Source organism: Parasteatoda tepidariorum, chromosome 7 (genome assembly GCF_043381705.1).
Source record: "Parasteatoda tepidariorum isolate YZ-2023 chromosome 7, CAS_Ptep_4.0, whole genome shotgun sequence".
Taxonomy (NCBI): Eukaryota; Metazoa; Arthropoda; class Arachnida; order Araneae; family Theridiidae; genus Parasteatoda; species Parasteatoda tepidariorum.
The window spans coordinates 6,268,951-6,295,859 of NC_092210.1; the positions used below are offsets into that span (position 1 = coordinate 6,268,951).

General features: G+C 29.0%; 2 protein-coding genes across 2 annotated transcripts in view; one reads left to right on the top strand and one right to left on the bottom strand.

Annotated features, from left to right (window-relative positions):
* The first annotated feature begins 273 nt into the window (after window positions 1-273).
* LOC107455170 (ER membrane protein complex subunit 3) overlaps window positions 274-26,909 on the top strand; it is a 127,719-nt gene continuing 101,083 nt past the window's right edge. Inside the window, exons 1-6 of the mRNA XM_043039769.2 lie at window positions 274-572; window positions 2,022-2,079; window positions 3,713-3,911; window positions 6,974-7,055; window positions 7,570-7,649; window positions 8,940-9,023. Coding sequence (XP_042895703.2) covers window positions 424-572; window positions 2,022-2,079; window positions 3,713-3,911; window positions 6,974-7,055; window positions 7,570-7,649; window positions 8,940-9,023 — 652 coding nt within the window. The 5' untranslated portion in view covers window positions 274-423. The remainder of the gene's footprint in view (window positions 573-2,021; window positions 2,080-3,712; window positions 3,912-6,973; window positions 7,056-7,569; window positions 7,650-8,939; window positions 9,024-26,909) is intronic.
* LOC107455174 (uncharacterized) lies at window positions 12,942-21,070 on the bottom strand. The gene is made up of 5 exons (XM_043039794.2): window positions 18,684-21,070; window positions 16,373-16,431; window positions 15,218-15,322; window positions 13,168-13,200; window positions 12,942-13,043 (listed from the first exon to the last, which is right to left on the bottom strand). The coding sequence occupies exons 1-5, from the start codon at window positions 20,827-20,829 to the stop codon at window positions 12,942-12,944; spliced, it is 2,445 nt and encodes an 814-aa protein (XP_042895728.2). The 5' UTR covers window positions 20,830-21,070.

The following is a 26,909-nucleotide window of genomic DNA, read 5'->3' on the forward strand; positions in this document are numbered from 1 at the left end:
GACCAATGCGATGTAACAAAAGCGCAAATTGACACAAAGCCCAAAAGGACCGTACTGCAGAAATATCGCACCCATTCACCAACAATCACTTTCGTTTGGAATGTCTTTATTTGAGATTGCTCGTAAAGATTTGACTTGTACATGAACTTGTATCGTCAGGCTGAACCGATGTCGTGAACTTGTCTCGCGATCCTCGCATGAAGCTCAAATCTCAACAAAACCGTTTTTCATTTTTTTTTTGTCTGCTGTTTGTCAAGCCTCATCTATCGGTTTAGTTAGTGGGATTAGAGAGTTATAAGCTTTGATAAAGAGCATGTCGCTCGGTTTCTCTTTCTACAATCAACAATCGCACTGTTTCGTAAACTGTAAACAGCAATTTAAATTTTGTTTTTCCTGGTTTTATACAAATAACAATTAGTTTAAATGTCTGAACTCTTGTTAGATCCCGACATTCGCTTATGGGTTTTCCTTCCCATTGTTATTATTACTTTCCTTTTCGGTATAGTTCGCCATTATATATCGATATTGTTAACATCTCCTAAAAAAGTTGAACTTCTCCAAGTACAAGATAGGTAGACTTTTAATAAAATATTTTCTTTAATTTTAGCTAAATTTCTATTTATATTATTTAGTAGGAAATTTTTATATGTTAGTTTACAGCTGCATGGAAAAAAATCCTGCATTCTTATTTGATTCCAGGAAAATGTAAAAATTTCGCATTCGAATTTTCTTGCATATTCAAACTATGACTAAAGAGAATCAATTGGAAGGGGGAGATTTCTGTATCGCGATCTGTGACAGAATGATCGCCAAGTCTTGACAACTTACGGCAGCGGCCTGCGAGAAAAAAAGAAAGAAAAAAAAACATCACAGAAAGGGACCAACTCGAAAAGTGTAACACTTATCCACCCTCGGGCCAACATCCACTTGTTTTTTTTTAATTTTATTTTTTTTTTAAATTTGCAAACCTAAGCGTTGGCGCATCAAATTGTAGTTGGCCCTTTTCGGTTTTTTTTATTTCTGGAAAATTTAATTGCCTGTTTTAAGGCACATTAATATAGATTACTCATTAATTTTGGAAAGAGGTTTAATTAAATTAGTTTCTATTTGAACCTGGGTTTAAATTTTATTTTCAAAAGATGTCCACTTTATTGTTATTTGCTAAGCCATAATAAATTTGGGTATATTTCTGTATCATGATCTATTGCGCCAGCTACATTTGCCAAGTTCCCAAATAGATTTTAAACTTGCCAATTTTTAAGAAAAAAGACATGCAGATGTTTCTCCAGGGGTTGTTATGAGTTATACCTTTCGAGTTGTCCCTTTCTGTGATGTTTTTTTTAAGTTTCTCGCTGGCCGCTGCTTGGAAGTTTCCAAGACTTGGCAATTATTCTGCCACAGATTAGGATACGAAAATCTTCCCATAAGTTACAGACTAGTTAAAAAAAGGAAATTATTGTCCAAATTTTTTAAGATGTATTTAATTAAATCCGTTCAAACTGACCTTAAATCTATTGTTCATTAAAATGAAGACACATTATTTACGAATGTAATGTACTTTTCCACAGGAATAATTTGTAAATTAGGAAAAACTTAATTGGTCATTTTAGAACACATTCATGTAAATTATTCCTAAATTACTCGAATTTACATTTTGAACCTTGATTAATACTTTATTTTCAAATGATTTCATTACATTTAATTTTCCCTTATTTATTATTATTTGCCAAACCTTAACAAATTTGCATAACTATGAAACTAAATGAATTATCTCTCCAAAAGTTTGTATCAATGTTTTTATTTTATTCAATACAAGTAAGGTAAATAAAATGTGTTTTTGAATTTGTCACATGTCTTTTTCATAGCAATAATTTGTAAATTATGCAAGATTTAAATTTTTTTTCTTCTTAAGATATTTGATTAGAAATTAATGATGAATTCTATATTAATATTACTTAAATTAATGTCTTCTTGACCAATGATTTACATATGTTATAGCAAAATGTTTTATATTTTTTTAGCCAAGCGATAATTCGGAGCAGGCTACTTAGGGAAAATGGAAAATACATTCCGAGACAGGTTTGTTAATATTAAATTATGTATTTTTTATATGTAGTTTGTTAATATCTAACATGTAACATATTAAACATCTAACAAAGTTTGCACACGCTGGGATTGTAAACAGGAATTGAAACAAGAAAACCATGAATTGTCAGGGAAAACAAGATTAAAAAAAAGGTAAGGGGAAAATGTAATTTCCTCCCATAGCTGGGAAATTTCAGGAAATTTGACACCATATTGCATTACGAGATTTCTCTTTTTTGTTTTCAATACCGTAATTTGTGCTTGTATGATAGAAAAAAAAATATAGTCAGATATTTTTCTGGACTGACCATCATTAGGTGTGTTCTTAAGATTCTTCTATTAGTCTTAAACATTGCTGGAGTGTTGTCGATTGGATGTCTGAATTAAGGAAGTTGAAATTTCTGTTTTCAAAGTATTGACATGTTAGTTTCTTTTTTTTAAAAATCAATTTTGTTTCTCAATTTTCATTATCTTCGATTTATTATGATAGATTATCATTTTATAGTTTTGGGTAATACATTAATTATCGAATTTTTTTTAATCATCTGCTGTGTTTATTTATCTGATATCTATAAAGAAATGGTATTTTTTAATTGAATTACTTCTTATTTTGCTTGGAGGTGCAGTATCATTTGCAAAATTTGACTCATGGGGAATCATATTTACTTTCATTAAAAAATCTTTTATTCTTTGTTTTTAATTATTTCTATACTTAGAAAGGTTTGTCACTTGATTAAACACATTGTAATTTCAATTAAATACAGATTATTTGTATGAAATTTTATTAATTTAGTTTGTTTAAATTATTTTTTTAGGATGACTTAGTTGTTGAAATTTTATTTTATTTTATTGTATTACAAGTTCCCCCATTATGTTTCGTTTTATTGCAACTTTGTTCATATTTTAGTAATTTTTATTTTATAGCTAGTGATTAAAAATATTATGTTTTTATTGTTTATTTAAATATTTTTGTTTATCTGCTGGTAAAAAACATTATTTTTTAGTTATTTATCTTAACTTGCATTTACCCTTTAAAAATATTTTTTTTTAATGTTAAATATGTGTTAAAATAAATAGAAGGATTTATTATATTTATTTTTAGCTTACTTTCAGTGCTACACTTAAGTTAGTTCTAGTCTTTTTGTAAAATGATGCTCTAATTTTTTTTTTTATGCATCACTATTAGCTCTGGTAAAGCGCAAGTATTACTTTCAAGCTAAGTACATCTTAGATTTAGTTGTTATAACGTTATGTTATCCCCAACATGATGCATTCTAACTTTTTTGGGCCTTTATTATTTTTTTATTGTGATTATTTACAAATTGCAAAAAAGTAAATAATTAGTGCATTTTCCTCCCAACAAAATGCGAGAATATCACCCACAATATTAGAATAAAAAAATATTGAATGTTCAATTAAAAAAATATTATATACAGTTTTTTTTGTTGTTAGCACAGCGTTTTTGTTATTTTAAATTAGCAACATATATTTTTGTTATTATTAAAAGTATCTTGCAGAAAGATACTAGTGGTAGAGAGTTTTGTAGCAGAAAGCTCGGAAAAATTGCGCTGCAGGGCTTGTGTATAACTATTATTTTAATAACAGATAAATACATACTTTTTTACAGGCTTTCCTGATGCGCAAACATTATTTTAATAATGAAGATCTGGGTTACTTCAAGACTCAAAAGCGTAACCCCCCTGCCCAAAACCCAATGACTGATCCTAGTATGATGACGGATATGGTGAAAGGAAACTTCACAAATGTTCTGCCCATGATTATAATTGGAGGGTGGATCAACTGGACATTTTCTGGATTTGTAACAAGTATGCATAAATTATGTTAATCTTTGTTCAATTTGATCCCAGGGCTCATTAATTTTACTGGTTCTGAACGTAAAAAGTCATATATTAACCAGATGTCTTCTCTGCATAGCATCTACATGCCAAGTTTCCCTCTTTTTTAACGAAGAATCCTGTATTTTACACTTGTTTATCCGTATATTCTCAAATTTCTCTGTATTTGTTGATGAAATTTAAAAAAAACTTTTTTTTTTTTGCCAATAAAATATCCACTGATGGCAAAAATACTTCTCTTATTCCTCAACAGATGGTGTTATTGCCAGTACTTCAGTATGATGAGTGCTAATAGTTTAAGTAATATAAATAATGATTTAAAAAAATCTTCTTTAGATTAAGATTTATATACATATTTTTTACTTCGCTAAACGTAAGTGCTTATGCTATTTCCAATTTTGAGTTCTTATTTTTGACTTACATGATGATGCATCAGAACTTTACTCGTAACCTAAACAATGTCGATAGTAAAATCTCTGTTATTTTATTTCTCCAACGTTGGAGGATATGGCATAGCAAAACTGGTTTTTTCATGTTGCTAGATAGAGAAACAGCTGTATCGGAGAGAAACATTTTCTCAATTTTGTCTGTTTTTACTAAGTGGGTTAAATCTGAGTCCTCGACTGTCAGGGAGGGTAGCATCTCTTCACACTAGGGCTAACACAATAGACTGAAGAAAAATATTCTCTTGCTGACCAGAACCGAAACCTATCCTAAACAATGACCTCCGACCCCTACTTGAAATTATTTTACCACATTATCATAGCACCTCCATGGGTCCAGACGTATGGCTAGGGGAGTTCTTAATTTAGACAAACTATATGTACTTAAGAGTACGTATAGACAGTAATACTAGAGTGTCAAATTGAGATCATGTATGAGTGATCTTGGGACGTTGGAGTCAGACTAGGGTTGGGTTTTTGATGTCAAAAACTGGTTTCTGACATGACACTTCAAAAACTCGTTGAAAAGTTTCAAAAACCCAGGGCAAGTTTCCTTTTTGACATTAGAGACACTTTATTAGATACTAAATCAAGCCCAATGCTTGCATTATATACTTCTATGGTTATTCGATTTATAGTACGTATCACAGATAAAAAAAGTCTCCAAAATTATTGAAACTTTTAATTGGTGTTTCTAATGGTAATCTTATTTTGTAATTGGTAATTTAAGACCCATATTGTAACTATTGGATTTATGTTGCAGGTTATAACTATGAGTTGTTAATTATTATCAATGTAACTATTGGGTTTATATTGCTTGTAATAACTATTAGTTGTTAATTAGTATCAATCTAAATTTTGATTTATAATTCTTGTATGTTACAATTTAGGAAGAGAATTATTTAGATTAAGTAAAATTAAAGTGTTTGCCAATAATTATCTGAACTCAACATATAATTTTTTTATTGATTCTCAATATTTGTTGTTATTAATTATATTCATTGGAACAGAATGTCTTACCAGGCAAACAAGGCTTTGGAGGAAATTTAAGCAGCTATGGGGGAAATTTTGATCTAAAAAAAATTGTGTATTTATTACTTTTAATTCCTTAAGTTAATAAAAGGGATTTTAAATTTAGTTTAATAAATTATCATTATTTCAATATATTTTGATTTCTATTATTTTATAACACATATGCTCATTTATTCAAGAATTTTGTGAAATCAAATGAATTTTTTATCTAATTTAAACTCTATTTTCCAAAATATATTTTTTAAAAATTATTGTACTGAATAAAAAGGCTTAAATTTTTTGGAAAATTTTGATCCCATAGAGAAACTTTGTTCATAGAAGAATATTAGGATATGAGAATTTTCTGCACTCCTGTTTATATGTACATGAATATTTCCAATATTAGTGAACTAATGTTAATTATATTAATGTATAACTAGTTCATTGATTAGTGAACTAATTATAATTTATATAAGATATAAATGTTTGTTTAAATAAGTCAGTAATTTCAAGGATTTTATTAAATTACTATTAATATTTAGTACAGTTATTAAAATAAATTTCCTTGTGACATGTTATTTTATTATGTATAATAGCTTTAGTAACAATCAAAAGAATAATTTCGAATTTTGGCCTTATTCACAAGAAAATGACAGTCTTAAATGGGGTAAATCATGTGTTAAATCAAAAAATGTTTTCTTTAAATATTTTTTTTTTGCTGTACCATAACGTTTGTAATACCATGTACTGTAACATTTTCTAAAATGAATTTTACCTAATAAAGAATACATAAATGAGTTGTGCATATACATGTTAATAAAAGTGATGTTATGCCGAATATTTTTTTTAAAAAAAAGTTAAATTAATAAATTATTTCATATTTGTGAAGTTGTTACATTTAATTTCATGCAAAATTATATCTAGTGGATTAATATCTTTGAAGACTGGATAGTATTATACCTTATAACTTTTTTCTTGTCATTCCTTATATTGAATTTATTATTTACAATTATAAAGTACTGCAGTTCTTGGGTGCTGTCCTAAGCTTTTACAATAATGCTGAGATAATTTCATTCAAAATATTTGTATTGTCATATTTTTAGTGATCATGATAATATTCATATATTGTAGCTGCAGTAATTGAGGAGATAGGGTATTCGCCTCCAAATGAATTGACCCAGACTCGAATCACAGCAATAACTGTTTGATGCAAATGCTGTTTTTTGCTGAGACTGACCACAGTGCTGGTACAAAATATACTCAGTGGGAAATGGATCATAGGTTAAAATTCCCTCCAGGCTAACGGTTGGGGTTTTTTGTGGTTTTCTTTTCCATGTTACCCGAATGTGGGTTAGTTCTATCAAAAAGTCCTCCACGAAGATTAGTTTATCTCCCGATGCGTAATAAAGAAGTTTTTTGTTTTCTGGGCTGGGATCAAAGTAACAAAGCTATGGAGTTAAACATTGACAGTCTTATAAACTCAAAATTGGTTTGACTGTTCAACAACAGTTATAAAATGAAATTACATATTTTTTCATTATCCAAATTTATCAAAAATAATATTTTTCCTCTTTTTAGCCAAAGTTCCTTTTCCTCTGACGTTACGATTCAAGCCCATGTTGCAGAGAGGTATAGAATTGCTGTCACTCGATGCTTCCTGGTAAATTAGATACATGTTTTTAAATTAATTTTAAATATTACGTGTATTTAAAAAGAAATTGTTACGTGTTTCATAAATTTACTTAAAATGAGTTCGAAAACTATCTTTTAACATAATCTCCCACATTAGATTTTGTCAGGAGGGTGAGTGAAAAAAAGTAAAGAGGAAAGGAATATTGTCATCTAGACAATATTGTCATCTAGTTTTTGGTGGTTTCTTTTATATGCTAAATCACAAGTTAATTGGACTACCAGTTTAGAAGTTATAGTGGTTTTCTATATAAAAGGTCTCTAGTTTAAAATTCTCTCCTCAAAAATTAAAAGAGAAGTGTCAAAAATATTTCTTTGAACATTTCTAACTGTAATTTTAACTATAACTTTCTAATAATTGAGTAAATTAGTTTCCTGTATAGTAATTTTTTTGCTGATGCTTGGTCTAAATCTGTCTCATCACTATTACATTAATTTTTACTGTCTCATGTTGCATATTTTTTTTTTTAATTTTATTTACATAGGGTGAGTTCAGCATCTTGGTACTTCTTGAATGTCTTTGGTCTTAGAAGCATTTATGCCTTAGTCTTGGGGGAGAATAATGGTGAGTTGTGCAAATAATTCATGAAATTTTAATCCTAATTTAATAAGCATATTTTAGAATTTTTTTTAAAAACATAGTTTGACAGAGAATATTTTTTAAAGCAGTTGTTTGAATTCATTAAAGTAAAAAAGATTTCAAACCTACTCTAATTTTAAAGTCTGCAAATATGACATTCGTTTATGGTGGAATCGCCCTCTAGCTTCCACAACACTACCGAATTAAGTTGATGTAAAGTATATTCTTAATAAACTTATTCAGTATATAGAGATCATGAGAATTTTATTTTACTGCCTACTTAAATCATAATCCTAGAGGTAAGTTATAAATTGCATGCAAAGTTTCATTCTACATTAATTAGTAAGACAAGAGCAAAAATATGAAGAAATTTATAACTTTCAAACTCTAAAATGTGACTGTAAAGAGAAAAATATGGCTATTTTTTTCTTGCAAGTACTTTTACTCAAATGAATGTAAATTCAAGATAGATTAATGCTTCGTAATATCTGTCATCTATTTTTATCATTTACTAGAGTTGCTGTGAAAAAAATGCTTTCTTTTCAAAAGGGAAAGAGTTGTACTTTGTGATACTATTCACATCTTAATTTTTAACTTAGACAATCATAATCAAATTTACAATCTGAAGTCAAACATTTAACTACATCCTATTTAATATATCTTTTTGAACACAGACAGCTTAATAGTATCTTTTTTTCTCCCCAGATAAATACATTGTGACCCATGATAATTATTACAAGGTATCTTCCATATTAAGGGGAGAAAAATAAGAAAAGTGAAATTTAACTAAAAACTCAAGCTGATGCTGGTTTGGAGTTCTTAAGAATTTTATTTATTGTTATTGCTTATTACAATTTTTTTTTGTATAAGATGAAGCATGAATATATTGAATTATGTGCTAAATTATTACATTTGATTTGAGTTTTGGCTATATTGCACCTTCAACTAAGTGGATATTTTACAACTAGGTTCACAATTTTGTTCTGGTGTAAAAACTAGATGTATAAATGCCACTGTCCTTAAGGTATGAGAAAATGTTAGACTGAAGATTATCTCCAATTAGTAAAAATAATGACGGATGTAAGCTACCAAAATGACATAGTCTCTGATATTTACATTTGCCGCACTGGGTTAAAATATTTATAATAGTTAGAGGTTCCTTACAATTGGAGCACTCTGGTTCTAAATTATTAAATTTAAAATAGGCATTTGATTTCCGTTTGTCTTTTTATTATTACATTTAAGGCTAATATGAAAATTATTTTTTTCTCAAAGCTGCTGATCAAACTCGTGCAATGCAAGACCAGATGTCTGCTCCAGCAATGGCTATGCCTCCCGATCCAAAACAGGCCTTCAAGGTAAGTTTTACATTTAACCTTTGACTTCTTTTGAACAACTATAAATTTTAATCACAATCCTAACATTTTTATAACCCCTATCTAATGCGAACAAATTTTACTTAAGGCAAGGGGTGTGACTTCTCTTGTTTTCCAGTGACGCCATCTATGAACAAAAATTCGACTTCTGTCACACCCATACATCACACCTGTTTATAGAAAGGACACATTCATTCATCCACAGATCGTAGTTTTGACCTAAACTAGAGAACAACCAATTCCGTAACCCCAGAGGTATAATTTATTATGTAAACATGGTGGACTTTCTGACACGACAGATTTAACATGCATCAGGCACCATTTACTACATGGGGAGATTTTAGCCGACTGGATTCGAACTCCCGTTCTCACGAACGTGAGTCCGGTGATCTACCAATAGGCTATCCTGGCCTAAGTGACTCTTATATCAGTCATATAGAATTGGTTTTAATTTTAGCTTTACTATTAGGTTTGAAGATGACTTTTGTCTAGAGAAAACGGATTTGACTCATTTATTTAATTTTGAAAGAATTTCTGGGTCCTATTTTTACTCACTGTCAGGTTTGAAGATGACTCTGATTTGTGATCTCCATCAAGAGCAGTAAAATATTTCTGTTTACTTCAACTCTCTATCTGGTTTAAAGAGAACTGTTTAGGGAACTCCATTTTTGTTTAGTGCTTAAGTAAGCTGAAAACTAATATTTTTTTCAAAATGTAATTGCAAAAACTGAAAAATTTTTTTTTCTTCAAACATTTATCATTTTGCATAGCGTTTTTAAAAAGTGCTTATTTTCAATTTTTGTTTTTTAAAAGCCCTTAAAGGTGCTTTTTGTAATGGGGGCTTTTTTTAATGTCTTTAAAAAGTGCTTAATTTTCCCTTTTCGAAAATGAGATTTTTTCCCTTACCATGTCGATTTTCGTCGCATCGTATGCAAAAGCGTGGTTTTCATATTGTTCTATTCGACGTTTTCACAATTCATTAAAACACGATGCATTTTGGCTTACTGTCACCCAGTAGCGTATGAAGGAACCAATTATTTTACACGTTTAATCTAATACTTGCGGGTCCGCATGTGTGTATACTGAGCTGGGTTCGGTGAGATTCTTGCACTCTCATGTGCAGCTCTGCTGCATTTTGTAAGATATTCTCAATTTCAGGCTTGATTCTCCACCCTACCGAAAAATCTTTTGATATTTTTATGGTAGCTAATATAATCAAGAAAAGAGTTCTTTATCAGAAATTAGCTATTTTATCATGATCATGTAAAGTCTTTGAAAATTATNTTGATTTAACTGTTTTATATTTTTTTAAAAATTACTACATTTATGGTTTTGGTTATAGACTTGTGATCTGCTTATAAGTGCTTCTTATAAGCAGATCAAAATTTATGGCTCTTATGGAGTTTTTTTAAGGCTCTTTTGTCATAAGAAACAATGCCTTTTCGCTTATTATTAAATTTTATTATTAAGTTTAATTTTTCTTTTTATGTGAAAAGTGTTTAAGATCTATTTTTTTTAACAAAGAATTTCTTTATCGCTGTATTGTTTTGATCAATACATTGCCAAAATTTGAGAATTATTCAATGATTATAATGAATTTCAATTTCCCATTATCTCTCTAAGCAAAAATTTTAACTCATTGGCAATTTTTAAAAAAAAAAATATAATTTTGAGTGCTTAAAATTTTTTTCAGGCTTAAAGTTCAGTCAATTCTTTGCAGGAAGATAGTGTAGTATAGAATTAAAACTTTGCTTTAAATTTAACGCACTCGTATTTCTTTTTTCTTTTTTTTAAGTTTCTTTTCTGAAAGAGCTTTGAAAAACATCCTGAAGTAGAAAGTTTGACACTCTCCATTTTAATTATTCTTGAAAGTCTGTGAAATTCAATGAATTTAAGGAACAAGTTAATTATTAATCAAGTTATTAACAGGGTTGATAGACTATATCTTTTTAACGTTTTATGGTTATTTCCCTTTTTTTCCAACATTAACACTTTAGTTTTTTTTTTTTAAATAGCGTTTACTCAGTTTTTTTTTATTTATCTTAAATATTTCTAACTATCTTAATATATGATTATCTTTATTGTCTTTAATATATTTATTACAGTTTTTTCTCTCCCTCCACCTCATACCTATAACATAGCTAAGTTTCGATTATTTTACAATAATAACTCAACTGATTTACATATAAAACTATTTATACTTATTTATGTATGTATAAAAAATCATTCACAATATTTATTTATGATTTTTAAAAAAAAATGTTGCTATTCGGCCCATTATTTTGACCGAATATTCAGTATTCGGCCTAATCACTATTCGTCACATCCCTACTTGTAATATTCATTGTATTTTCATTATTATAGAATATAAATTAAATATATGAACATGTAATAACTGGACAATAATTTGCAAGAGCTACAGTTTAAATTTATCAAAATTTAAAATTGCATAAATCAGTTTATTATTTAACATTTTCTACTCTAAACAAAATATTGAACATTTTAATAAAATATTATAACACACCACTGGTGAATGTTGACAATCACATAGTCGCTTTGGTAAATGTCCGAAATATATACAAGGTCAAGTTAAGTGCCACTACCTGGTATGCATTTACCTGGAATGCCCGACATCAATGTTTTTTTAAGGTCTAGTGCCACTGCTCAATTTGCATTTAACTGCTACTCCGAACAGTGATGTTTCTCTTAACCTATCCTCAGCAGATATTAAAATATTGAATGAATATAATATTATCAATGTATAAATTATTATAAAATCGGATGTAACAAATATTTCTGACATTCACCAAAGCAATTATGTGATTGTTGACATTCAATTGTGAAAGTAGACATTTTCTTGATTTTGGTCATTCTCGGTAACACACACACACATATATATAGAATGTTTTCAATATTAATTATAAATATATATTCATTTATTTTTTCTTCAGTTGTAAAAATAATGTGGATAGTAATCAAGGTATAAAAACACAATTTGAATTGTTAAGTTAGAAACAGCTGTTTCAATGTTGTCATAGCATTACCACAATCGAAAATGAATAATTTTACATTATCACTCAGTCAACATTGCATCAAACTATTAAATTTCAATTTAGATAAAAACTAAACTCTAATGTTAAATATGTTGCATTAATGTTTAAAATGTAATATTTTTTTTATAAATATTTTAAGTTTATGCTTTTTATATGCGCCAATCGAGGTTTTTGAAATGAAAACTGGTTTTTATATATTTTTTTTTTTGTAGAATTTTATTTATTTATTTTCAATAAACTAAAATAAAATGCTTTTTTAAAATAAAAGTAAGATTAACAAAAAATATTTAGTTTAATGTTTTATTATCTATTATACATCTTATATAATGTATTAATTGTAATTATTGATTTCTAAAGAATGTTTTAACATTTTCTCGTATATCACATTAGAAATTATATAGGGCTGTGACAAAAATTAAAATCCTTTAAATCAATTTACATTCAACTTACATATTATGAGTAAGTTTTGTTTTTTTCATGTCTGATTCCCTGAAAGCTGCGCTAAAATGTTTTATTTCATAAAGAAGATATTTTAAAATAGTCAAATTAAGTTAATAATACAGTCAAATCTCAATGACACTAACTTTGATAATGTAAATTTTTTGATATCGCACAAAAATATTTAAATTTTTTGTCCATTTGCTGTGCAGATAATAGAAAAAAAACCTCTTTTAGCCGAATGCATTCTTGGTAACCCTTAATTTCACAAAATATTTTTGATCACAAAAAAAAAAAAAAAAANAAAAAAAAAAAAAAAAAAAAAAAAAAAAAAAAAAAAAAAAAAATAATAATAAATAAATAAATACTTTTTCCCCTAATTTTTGAAGAATTTGAAATCTTCTATTGACTTATATATTAACTGGTATATACATAATAAATTTCTTAAAAATACAAAAAGAAAACTTTCTCACCTCAAAAGCAATCATTTGTTTCTTTTCTTCAGGCAATAACTAAAAATAATTTTAAATAAATTTAGTAAATTATAAAATTTATGCTAGACTACGTTCTATATCAAAACTGCTTATTTTCTAGGCAGAAAACAAAAATTACATGCACAATTTTTCGAGTACTTACCTCTCTAGTATTCTTTATAATACACTGGAATATCTAAAAAATTAAGAAAAAGACAACTATTAAAATTTGAAGTTTGATTTAACTGTTTTATATTTTTTTAAAAATTACTACACTTATGGTTTTGGTTATGAACTTGTGATCTGTGCTTCGTATAAAGTGCTTCGTATAAGCAGATCAAAATTTATGGCTCTTATTTTTTTTAAGGCTCTTTTGTCATAAGAAACAATGCCTTTTAGCCTATAATGTGCTATTTTTATAACTGTTTGGTAACAAACAATTTTTGGTTTTGGTTAGGTTTACTCCTATTTTTTTTCTTTTCTCTGTTCGGGTAATAAAAATGGAGCAAAATTTTATTATTAAGTTTCATTTTTCTTTTTATGTGAAAAGTGTTTAAGATATTTTTTTTTTTGACATTTATTTTAAGATCTATTTTTTTTTTTTAACAAAAAGTCTCTTTATCACTGCATTGTTTTAATCAATATATTGCTAAAATTTATACAATGATTTTAATGAATTTCATTCTATAAGTAAAAATTTTAACTCATTAGCAATTTTTAAAAAAAAAATTTATAATTTTGAGTGCTTAAAATTTTTTTCAGGAATTAAGTTCAGTCAATTCTTTTCAGGAACATAGTGTGGTATAGAATTAAAGCTTTGCTTTAAATTTAAGGCACTCGTATTTCTTTTCCTTTCTTTCTATCTTTTTTTTTTTTTTAAAGTTTCTTTTTTGAAAAAGCTTTGAAAAACATCCTAAAGTAGAAAGTTTGACCTTCTCCATTTTAATAATTCTTGAGGGTCTGTGAAATTAAATGAATTTAAGGAACAAGTTAATTATTAATCAAGTTATTTACAGGCTTGATAGACAATATCTTTTAAACGTTTTATGGTTAATTTTTATTTCCTCAGAAAATATTTTTAGCATTAAAGTTTTGTTTTAAGGATTAAAAAGAAATTTCTTCTATTTCCCTTTTTTTCCAACTTTACCACTTTAGTTTTTTTTTTAATAGCACTTACTCAGTTTTTTTTTTATTTATCTTAAATATTTCTAATGATCTTAATATCTGATTATCTTTATTTTCTTAAATATATTTATTGTAGTTTTTTTCCCTTCACATTGTACCAATAACATAGCTAAGTTTTAATTACTTGACAATAATAATTGAACTGATTTACATATAAAACTATTTATATTTTATCTATGTAAAAAAAATTATTCACAATATTTATTAATGATTTAAAATTTTTTTTTTTTTTGCTATTTGGCCCATTATTTTGGCTGGGTATTCCGCCTAATCACTATTCGTTACATCCCTACTTCTAATATTCATTGTATTTTCATTATTACAGAATATAAATTAAATATATGGGCATGTAAAATTTAAATATATGGACATTAGTATTAGAATTAAATATATGGACATGTTGTTTAAATTTATCAAAATTTAAATGAATTACATAAATTAGTTTATTATTTAACATTATCTAATCTAAACAAAATATTGAACATTATAATAAAATATTATACCACACACACAAACAAGCACACACGCACATATGTATATCTACGCAGTGGATCCCCAGTTTTACGTTGTCTGATTCGATAATCAGGGTATACTCTTAAAAAGCTTTTAATTCTTCCTTTTTTCTTTGGTTTTAAATAAAAACTGCTTTACATTGTCACAACATATTCCTAAATTAACTGATACCAAATTTACATTTTTCGAGAACTTATTACATTGTCCTTGTAATGGGCTGAGGTTTGATTCTCAATGGTGACTTGACGCCTAATCAGCTTCAGATCGATAGGTATGACCTTTCCTGGGAAGTAAAGGTGGCCTGTGCCCATTACGCTAATCACACTGTTGGTCACACAATTGTGGAACCTTAACATCCATGACCACAATGGACTGTTGCAGGAGTGATTTGCTTTCAATCTCTTCTAAAGACCCCTTTACTTCTTTTAAACAAATCTCTCTGAATTAGAACACCTCTGTTTTTAAGATTTGGTACATTTTACTAATAATTAAAGGAATTAATGCATTCAATTTACCTTGATTGGGATATCGGGTGAAGGAAAAAGAGGCTCATACTTTGAGCATCTTAAAGCTTGTTCTGGTAATAGTTCTTTTTGGCACAATTCAAGAGCTAGAATTACCTGCAAATTTGAAAAAGAATGTAGCTGGTATTAGTTACATAACAAAATCAAAACCCAAATTATGGAAACTAATTTTAAATACAGTATTCTTTCGATATCTCAAAGTTGAAGGGATGCTAAAACAATTTCGAGATAACAATCTCAGAACTAAATATATTCTAAAAAGTGGAAAAATATAGTTTAAAATATTACTCTAAAAAGTAGAGCCATGCATAAGGAATGACTACTAATAAATATGCATGTAATGATAGTTGGCTGTAAGTTTAAATAGAACAAGGATAATTTTATTTTCAAAAGTAAGACAAAAATAATTATGCATTAAATAGAAAAGATTTGGTTTAACAATGAACTTACATTGTGATTTTTCCGAAAAAATTCATTTTCTATTTCAAAAAAAATTCTGCGTAACAAGGTTTTGAGAAGAAACCCTTCGACATAGGAATTTAAATTAACATCAGGTGGATATGTAATGCCGAGGGGAAAAATATTTTTTTGACAATACAAGGTTTTCAACACATCAAGAGTATACTGTATTAAAATAGTTTTTCTCTATCAACTCTGCTTTTAGAGATTCAGTACATATTTTTGAAATTCATTACCCCTTTGAGTTAAAAGTTATTCAGTTGTAGAGTATGTAGAAAATGACAATTCTGAAAAAAATTTCAAAGTAAGGCTAATAAGGAAAAACCAGTCTTTGAACCTTTCAATAGCAGAGCTGAGAAATAAGAACCATTTTAAAAAGCTTTAATAGTGGAGCTGATAGGTAAAAACCATTTTCTAAAAAACTTCATTTGTAGAGCTGATAGGTAAAAACCATTCTTAAAAAATTTCCATACTAAAGCTGAGAATTAAGGCCCATTCTGAAAACATGTGAGTAGTAGAGCTGATAATTAAAAATCATTCATAGAATACTTCATCAGTAGAACTGATACGTAAAAGCCATTCTCAAAAAATTTATGTAATAGAACTGATTGATAAAAAAATAAATAAAAATGAATCTATTTTAAAAGTTGTAAATTAAAAAGTTTCTTAATACAAATTAAAAATTACCTGTGGTGGCATTTTCTTTTCACACATGGTAAACTTTTCACAGAGAATAGGATCCTTACCTATTATTGAAACAAACAAAATGTTTTATTGTTTTTTTAGATTTGTATGTGCACGAAAATGATATAAATTATTGAATATTTTAATTTTATAACCCTTGTTGCAGCTATCAATATTCAATTCTATAGCCTTGTAATTTTGAACTTAATACAAAAGAAAAAGGAACTTTTGGATCAATATTCAATATTGGCATTGTAATTGAATCAATATTTGCATAATGATGGAACCAATGTTCGTTTAACAATTTAATTGGTCAGCTTGAAAAGGAGATCATATCGATTAGTGTAAATGCAGGTTTCATGACTATGAACTGGTTTTTTCATTCTTTCTCCTTTTTGATTTAATTTATAACACTTTGATTTTGTTACCTATATTCTTTTGTTTGAATGTGCTACAGAGAGTATATAGTCTGTGGCCAAATTATCAGACTCACTATAAGATTCTATGTAAAATCCAAATTATAAGATGGATAATATACAGCTTTATTGTTTCTACGCAGCTGAAACCGGTTTACACTTGTTTACATTCGGGTATCAATTGGTTAACATTGTAATGCAATACGTTAAAAATAAATACAAATGGGAAATATATAAAAAATCTGAATAAAAACCCGTTACACGTCTGTTTTAATATAAAAGTATTGCATACGAACTCGTGAAAAACATGTAATTATTAAAAAAACACCACGTCTGATAATTTGATATAATTATTAGAATATACTAATATAATACCTGATATAATAAATATATTTTATATTTATATAATATGTCGTCTAATTTATCCAATAGTCTAATTTATATTATCTATCGCCTAATTTGACCAATTGATACACGAACGTAAACAAGTGCAAACCGGTTTCAGTACAATAAAGCTGTGTAGTATCACCTGATAATTAAGATTTTACTTAGAATCTTATAGTGCGTCTAATAATTTGGCCACGGTCTGTAGTTATTTCTGACTTATAAACACTACTTTCGCACTCATATAAAGAAGAGAGAGCAAACAATAAACTTGGAACCACTGCATATTTGTTTACTAGATTTTTTCCCTTCAAAATTTAATTAATTCGCGAATTATTCCTTAACTCACGTTTTTATTTTATTGAAGTTCTGATAATTTTGATGAAAGCATAAATGGGAAAATTTGGGCTGGAATAAATAAAGCATAGCATATTAACATTCATTTTATGTTTTAACACCGATTATAGTCTTAGTAGCATGCCTTAAACTTTTTTCATTTATGCTCATTGTGTATATGCTTTATTTGTTGTTAAAGGGGAAAGTGAATTAAAACCGGGTAGCTTAATTTGGAAGGCCTGTTGAGCTAAACTGTTTAACCCACTAACTGTCAGATTTAATCGAGATATTTATTATTTTGTCTTGTGCAATATATCAACTCAGGGGATAGAGAGTTCGCCTTCCAACGTGATGAACTGGGTTCGATTCCCAGCAATGGCTGGTTGATACTAATTCCGCATTCGGATTGCACCGACCATTGTGCTGTTGTGAAATATCCTCAGTGGTAGAACGGATCATGGGTTAGAGTACCCTTGCCGTCAGTCTAACCGTGGGAGGTTTTCGTGGCTTTTCTCTCCATATAACTTAACTGCAGGTTAGTTTTTTAATAAAAAGTCCTCCGCGAAGGCAAATTTCTCCCAATACTTAATCCAGGAGTTCCCTTGTCTTCTGGATCGGGTTTAAAATTACTAGGTTACGGAGTTGAACATTAGTAGTTGTAAACCCAAGAAATCGGGTCGGCAGTTCAACGATGGTTATAAAGTATAAAATAAAATATATCATTCCTGAAAATTCATTAATGTACTACTTTTTTTTATGAATTAATTTATTTTTCTAGACTCCAATCCAATCTGCTAGAAAATAGAAATTATTTCCAAACAGTTGAGGTACCCAGTCTTAGTTACCCCTGCTCCATTTGTAAAAAAAAAAAGAAAAAAAAAAAGAAATAATTAGAAAAAAAATTCTGCATTTTATTTCTATTTACAAAAGCTAGAAATTTCCAAGAATGCTAATACTTAATTTTTTTATGAGCACTTGTATTGTTTATTACAATAAATCTTTTCATTTTTTTATTAAGTGGGAAATATCTTTACTTTTATGTAAGTAATAAGTTTTCAATTAATATTTACAATAAATCCTTTCATTTTTTATTAAGTGGAAAATATCTTTACTTTTATGTAAGTTATAAGTTTTCAATTCATATTTTAAGCTTAAATTAAATAATTTTTTTCACTTACTTTTTGATATGCAGTTGACTATCGATAGAAGCTCGCCTGGTTTCATGCTTACTAAATGGCACTTTTTCATTTGTAAAATATGACTTAAAATTTCTAGAACTTTCTTTTTTAGAAACTGAGCTTTGCTGTGTATTGAATCTCTAGATAAAGTCTTATGGACTTCGTCTGTTGTAGATAAATGCACATGTTTATCACGAGCAAAATGTTCTTTTATGCGTTTTGCAATTTCTTCGTCCATTTTAATACCATGATGTATTCCTTTCGAGATATCTTCATCTGTTTTTATTCCATGATGTATTCCTTTTGATATGCCTTCATCTAATTTAATACCATGATGTATTCCTTTCGATATGTCTTCATCTGTTTTTATTCCATGACGTATTCCTTTTGATATGCCTTCATCAAATTTGATTCCATGATGTATTCCTTTTGATATGTCTTCATCTGTTTTTATTCCATGATGTATTCCTTTTGATACGCCTTCATCTAATTTAATACCATGATGTATTCCTTTTGAAATATCTTCATCTGTTTTTATTCCATGGTGTATTCCTTTTGATATGCCTTCATCAAATTTGATACCATGATGTATTCCTTTTGATATGTCTTCATCTAATTTAATACCATGACGTATTCCTTTTGAAATATCTTCATCTGTTTTTATTCCATGGTTGATTCCTTTGGCGATATCATGTTCTTCAAATAATTTTTTTGATAATTCTTTACTGTCAATTAAAGCTTTTTCTTTTTTGAGTGCTTCTTCGGTGTAAATTTTTGTTCCGGGTAAGATTTTTCCCGCTTCTACTTTGGTACCCGATAAAATTGTTTTTAAAGCCTCATCGAGAAGTAGTTCATCTTTTCCTTCTTCACTAAAAGGTATTGTTGCATCTTTATGTGCTTGATCTTTTGCTTTCTCGTAGGCATGAGTGCCACCTTGTTTGATGTCTATATCTTTGGCTTCACCAACTTTTTTACCTTTTTCTGCGCTTTCTTTGTTTAAGATGCCTTCTGAAGAAAGGCCTTTCTTCGCAAGCGAGGTGTCCAAACTGGCTTTATCAAGCTGTTTGATACCTTTATCTTTGGCTTCATCAATTTTTAGACCCTTCTCTTCTAATGAAAGGTCTTTTTTAATATCCAGATCAGCTTTAGTTTTGTGTAATTCACGCAGAAAAGAATGTGGGTATAGTTCTTCATCGAATTCAGAAGATTCTTTTGTTCCTAAATCATCACCGTAAGCATGAGCCTCTTCGTGTTTTAAAATCTCGTCGAACACAAAATCTTTGTGATGAGTTGCTTTTTCTTCGTGAAAAGTCTTGTGGTTCTTAAATTCCTCTTCACTGGCGAAAGCTTTCTCATCTTTCAGAGAATGTTCTTTTCCTAGAACAATTGGATGTGGGATGTCTTTGGCTTCTACATTTTTCGCTGCCAACAATTTTTCTTTATTTAATAAACTTTCCGCTTTTAATCCTTCTAAAGATTTTAGAACATCTAAGTGCTTGCCGTCTTCTAATGCTTTTTCGCCGTGAAAAAGGGTTTTCAAAAAGTCTTCTGACACAGGTTTCCCAAAAGGTGGCACCATAGATTCGGAAGCTTTCAATTCTGTAATGGCTTTGAAAAGCCTAATATCCTCATCTTTCCAGAACGGTTTCACATCTTTGTCTGCTATTTTATCATGTAGATGTTCGTCACTGGAATATAAAACTTCTGGTTTTAGCGACGCGTCTGCCACACCGTGTGGATGCTTTAGAACTTTTGAAAATTCCTCCTTTTTCAAAAACGCATCACCAACTGTACTCTCCAACAGTTTTATGATGTGGATCACTGCAGCTTTCAAATCACCTTCCGCAAGCTCTTCTTTTTCACCCAGCGCCATTTTCAATATTTTCCCCAGAAATTCTGGATTTTTCAAAAGCAGTTCCTTTTCTTTCAATGCCAGTCCATCGGAATCGATTGCGTGGACCTCTTCGTGACCTTTCACTTTCTCTAAAATTTCCTTTTCATCAATTGCGCCATGCCTAAAACCTGACGATAAATGTTTACTGACCGGTGAGTCATCCATTAAGGCTTTCAATGTCCCATCGCCGGCGTCAACAATGGCAAAGAACCTGCCGATGAGACCGAGCAGTAGAGCGAATTTTCCAAACATTGTATCTTGGACACAAGTGGACTAAGTAATCATAATGCTACGTGAAACAACATTTGTATTTATACGAAGGTTGGAAAAGTAGAGAAAATATTGTTTCTGCCAGAAGATGAAATTTAATTTTTATATTACATTTGGTAAACATATTATCTTTGGACTTAGACTAATAATTTATTTTACTCAAAGAAGATTGGACTAGTCATTTGAAGATTAAGGGTGGCTTAAGTGAAAAATAGAGCTTTCAGTTGCGCTCCTTGTTATGAAATCATCCAAGCATTAAACAACTGTCAACATTTTAATTTGGAGGGTCATTGTTTCGTTCACGCTTGATTTCTTATATTTAAGTTACAAGGATGGATGTAATCTATTGAGATACGTTAACGCGTACTTTTCCCTCCATGCTTAAACTTTCCTTTCTTTTACTATTAACGATTGATAACTAATTGAAAATATAGCTTAACTATTTGATGACAAATGTTTTAAAATGTGTAATATAACTCCAATATTGTTCGTTTGAAAATTTTATTTGTCGCTTTTTCTTCATGACAGTGCTATTTTAACTTAAAGTGTTAACATTTTTGGCGCTTCTAATTTTTATGTAATAATAGTTGTAGTAATAGTTGTAATAATAGTAGTAATTGTTGTTGAGCTATATTTGAAAGTTTTTTCTAAAAAAGAAAAAAATCTGTCAGACTAATATGCATTATATTTTTGTTCAAAAATCTGCTGATTTTGCTATTGTTTTTTAATTTCAAATTTTTTAGTGACCTAAAAAAAATAAATGTTGAGGTTAAATAACCCTATCTGGCTATAAACAAAAAACGCTTTTTTTATTTTTTAAATTTTGTATCAAATGTGGTTTATGAAAACATTTGAAACGTTAAGCATACTACTTTTTGTTATTGTAGATTTTTTTATTTTATATCTCATGTTGGAATTACAGAAGTTGCAGTATTAAATGCATACAATAATTTCGAAAACAAAAATAAGCAAGCTATGAAATAAAAGTGCCTAAATCAATGCATGTTTTCAGTTTTATGTCCTTTTTTTAAATCATTTTTTCTCCTTTTAAATGCCATATTTAATTTTTTGATTAAAAATATTGAAAGGAAATTTTCGAATATCAACATCAGCAAATGTCAAATGATCATTGTCGTTGCTTTTTAAGGAAACGTTATAATCTATTTCTATATTTCTCATTTGCGGCGACAAAGAAAGCCCTGATTTCTTTTTGGCGTTGGCCTCAAAGAATTGAAGTATCAAGCGTGTGAGCTGTCATAAGTATAAAAGCGTAACCATTACAAGTTTCTGAATGAAAATTCTTTGCTCTCGTGGACAGCAAAAAGTTGAAACTTAGTTATAAGTTGGAATTAATTTAAATATTAAAAGCGGATAATTTAGATAATTTAAATATTCTATATTACATTTCAATTGGATACTTGCACTTCAAGAAGAAGAAGACCTGACATACCCATACATGTGACTTATGAGATCAGCGCCATCTAATCTTATCAGCAAAATGCCGTATTAAAGTTGAGGTAAGTTTCTCTACATAATTTAAAACGTTAATTAACTATAACTTAATTAAATACAGAGCCGTATCGCGCCGCATCGAATTAGTTGAAATATAATTCTTTCTCGTGTGCTTCTTTCACGCAACTTAGATTTATTATTTGTTTACGTATTTTATTGTAACCGTGATATATTTTTGTTTCGTGTACCTGGCAACTTCGATGCATAATTCGATTGTTTATATTCTACATGGCTTCGTGCCTGTCTTCGTGTTTAAATAACAAATATATAGTGAAAGAATTGAAATCCTCGTGTTGGAATTTTGAATAAATCGCTTAAGATAGGTTTGGCTTACTCGAAATAGAATGGAAAGAACAATTGCTAACTTACACAAAAGCCATGTTTCAACAACCAATCAAGATCGAAATACCTACACAACGTCACTTACCGGCATCCCATAATGCATATGCAAGTTTAATAATAATTTTTTTTCATTGATATTGTTATTCATTGAAAAATGAGTATATTAGTCGTTGTCTTACTCAGTAAATAAATAAATAAAATAAATTTAAAAAAAGCATGATGGAAGAGCAGAAGAAAATGTTGATGAGTATAAAAAACGTAACATTGAAAGAATGCATGAGAGAAGTTCCGTCATACATGTTATTTTTTAAAAGCATAATCATTGTTTTGTTTCTTCTAGTTTTTCTATTGCTTGTCGTTTATTTAGATATAAATTTTATTTCAATAACTTATTATTGATTAAAAATTGTAATTTTTAAAAGAGTTTTAAAGATATTTTTTTTAAAGATTTTATTATAAATATGATCAGATAAAGATAAGTTCTTAAGATTTTACGCTAGAGCACATTTGCTTTGCGAACTATATAACATTACATAGCAATCTTCGGGGGTTAGGGAGCGTCTTGAAAGGCAATCGTCGGGGTTTTAATAAATAAATAAATAAAAAAGAGTTGAATTTACTTGCGTTTTGTGACGTTACATTTGCTTCTTTATCGAATGCGCAAACGAAATTGAAAAATACCTAATGTACCTAACTTTGTATCGTTAGTACCTATTAAAACTGCACTAATTGGGTACTTGCACTTCAAGAAGAAGAAGAAGACCCTGTGTACCCACACATGTGACCTATGACATCAACACCGGCTGATCGTTTAAAAGCAAAATGGCCTGTTAAAGTCGAGCTAAGTTTTTCCCCAAAGGTATGTTAATTAACAAATTAAATACGGAGCCGTATCGCACATCGAATTATTATGTAATGTAATTCTTTCTCGTCCAACTTCTTTTACGCAACTTAGATTGATTATTAATTTATGTATTTTATTGTAACTGTGATATATTTTTGTTTTGTGTACCTGGCAACATCGATGCATAATTAGTTTGTTTATGCTCCACGTGGCTTCGTGCCTGTCTTTGTGTTAAATCTCTGTGTAAATATATAGTGAAAGAATTGAAATATTTGAGCAAGAACCTTTGTGAAAGAATTTAGAATGTGTTACTTAAGGGTATTGATACTCGACGGGCTTCGCTTACTCGACATAAAATGGAAAGAACAATTGCTAACGTAAACAAAATACACGTTTCAACAAACAATCAGGGTCAAGATACCAGGTATACCATTTCTATAATACCTGTAGCTCCTATATTACTAAAATTAATTACGTATCATTTTCGTTAATAATAATGTGGCAATTTTTAACATTTCTCCTAAGCGAATTAGTGCATTGCACTATGTAGATTATTTATTGTTTGTTTTTTAATTTCAGTTAGTACCAGACTTAGTTAAGCTTCACTGGCGTCAATAATGTTATTTTGGCGATTTTTTACGTTTCTCTTAAACAGATTAGTACCATCTCTCCATTAATATTGCTTATTCTTATTACAATTAGTAGTTTTGACCAAAATTCATGAAGCATCAATAATAATATGGGGAATTTTTACGTTTTTAAATATTTATTACCATTTCTTTAGTTATTTTGCTTTATAGTGCATAGCGTATTTTTTCATTTCAATTAGTATTTAATACCATAATCAAATAAGCTTCATTGGCGTCTATAATTGTTTTACGTTTCTTATTAACGAACTTGTACCAATTCTCCATTAATTTTTCTTTTTAGTACGCACCTTATATTTTATTTTAATTTTTATACATTACCAAAATTAATTTAGCCTCATTGGTGTCAATAATAGTATGGCGTCTTTCCTCGGTTCTCCTGAAATATTAACACTTTTTTCCCATTAATTTTGTTTTCTAGATTTCTTCGATGTTTTTAATTAAACCTAATAACAAATTTATCAAGTATCATTGGCATCAATAAGATTATAGCGATTTTTTATTACATTTCTCCTATCGAATTAGTACTTTTTCACTAATAATTTTGTTTTTCAATCTAAAACTTATTATTATTTTATTTTAATTACTGTTGGTTTTAAATTATTTAATTTTTAGATATACATTTTAAAAGCATAACTATGAACAAACACATGGTTTTAAATAACTTTAGGAATACTAATTTGGTGACGTAAATCGTCAATGTTTTCATGTTCAAGCTGATGATTGAGTTTATCTGACACAATGATTAAAAAATAATTAAATATTAAAGAACGTGTAGAACGTGCTAATGAAAACGATTTCTAAGTCGAGTCAAAAGCGAATTCTAAACGGCTCTACAGAATATTCCTTTTTTCAATTAGAGCTGTAAGCTAACAAATATCTTACATTCAAATATCTTACAATATAAACATTCTTAAGAACTTTTGAAAGAAAGAAAATCGTCTGCAGCTCGCTGATGAAAACGATTTCTACACCGAATCAAAGGCGAATCTAAACGGCTCTACCGAATGAACTAAATAAAAATTTCGAACGAATTTTTAAGATCAGATGCTAAATTCTATAAATTCTATTCTGCCGCTGTCCAAATTTCAGGATAAAAAATTTCAGAGCAAACTTTCTTCATTTTATTATAATAGATACGGTGCACATTAAAGTTTGAGACATCTAGCTTGATGAAAAAGTGTTATTAAATGTTACAGTAATTTCGGATAATTGGTTCGATTATTACAAAATTACCTGATAATTACAATATATCGAAATGAAACTTCTTAAATTTTTCTATTTATTGCAGAAAGAACACATATTCCAAATTTTGACTTTCTAACTTATTAGGAAATGGAAGAATTATTGATGATTGAAGTGAGTAAGGTCTTGTGCCTTTCATATATGCTGATATATGACAAAAAACTTTCAAATATCGTTGTAAATTTTTTAGGGGGGGGGGTGAGGGGAGGTTTAATATTTTACAAAACTTCTAAGTCAAGGTAATAAGCAAGGGAGGGGAACTCAGTACAACCAACCGCATAAAAATAATGTTTGTGTAAAAAGCATTCATGCAAATCTTCTGCTGTTTAAGCGGAACTGAAAGCAAGGAAATTCTTGGTTCAAGGATAGGATACAGCAATTTTACTTGACTTCAGATTATAATGGCCGAAGATCATAATACCTATTTTAATATAACACAACTCGACTTTACGATAGTGTTATTGATTACCGAAACATCACTACAGAGATGTCTTCCTTCTTCTTTTTTTTTACTCTAGTTTCTGAAATTACTAAATATTTATTTTATAAAGTATTCTTAGTAAGTCTTTTGACGCAATAAATAAATAAAAAAGCAACGAAGGGCTTTTTTTTTACACTAGGGGGCTAAATCCCCCTGTTTCCTGACGCTCACCAACCCCGATAATTGCTCTTTAATAATTGTTGTTTCTTTTCATAAAACAGTAGAAATTGTTTTACTAAAAATATAAATACTAAAAAAAATTAAAGTTAATAATAGTTTAAAGTTAAAAAGTTCATAGTTTATGATAGGGCCGGGATAACCTGTTTGATAGGGCACTGGACCCGTGTCCAAGAGGTCGTGGGTTCAATCCATTTCTGGTCGTGGGTTCATCCCCCCGTCCGAAGACTCCCCGTGTAGTAAATGGTGACTGATGCATGTTAAATCTGTCGAGTTACAAAATCCTCCATGTTTCCATAATAAATCTGGGGGTAGTGATCCAGTAGTTTCCTTGTCTTCTGTATTGGGTTCAAAATGACAAGGCTACGGAGTTGAACATTAGTAGTTGTAAACCCAAAAATTGGATCGGCTGTTCATCGACGGTTATAAAATGAAAATAGTTTATGATAAATCCTACCTGCCTTACCTCCAAACGAAACTCATCTCAAAAATCAAATTAATATTAGATAATAAGCTAAATGAATTATTTTTTATAAATCAATCTCAATCCCAAAATTTTTCAGCGTAATAGTAATAGAAAAAATGGTCCTATAATGAAGTAGTTAAAGTTTGTTTGAAGTCGGAATTTTTTATTATTTAATAATGATATCATAGATAAAATCTATATAGTATATATTTCTCTTAAACGGCAACAAAAAAAAGCCTCAATACAACTCCCCGAATGGCAACGTTAGAAAATCGACCAATGATTGCCGCTAAAAATGTCACATGCCAAATCTAGCTGAGATGGCTCAACATATAGCGCTTTTAAAAA

Excerpts from the sequence above, each read along its gene's own strand:
- LOC107455174 (XM_043039794.2), bottom strand. The coding sequence starts at position 20,829 with ATGTTTGGAAAATTCGCTCTACTGCTCGGTCTCATCGGCAGGTTCTTT. Across the intron at positions 16,432-18,683 it reads AGTCAACTGCATATCAAAAA|GTAAGGATCCTATTCTCTGT; the intron begins GTAAGTGAAAAA and ends TTTCAATAATAG. Across the intron at positions 13,044-13,167 it reads TTATAAAGAATACTAGAGAG|TTATTGCCTGAAGAAAAGAA; the intron begins GTAAGTACTCGA and ends AATTATTTTTAG.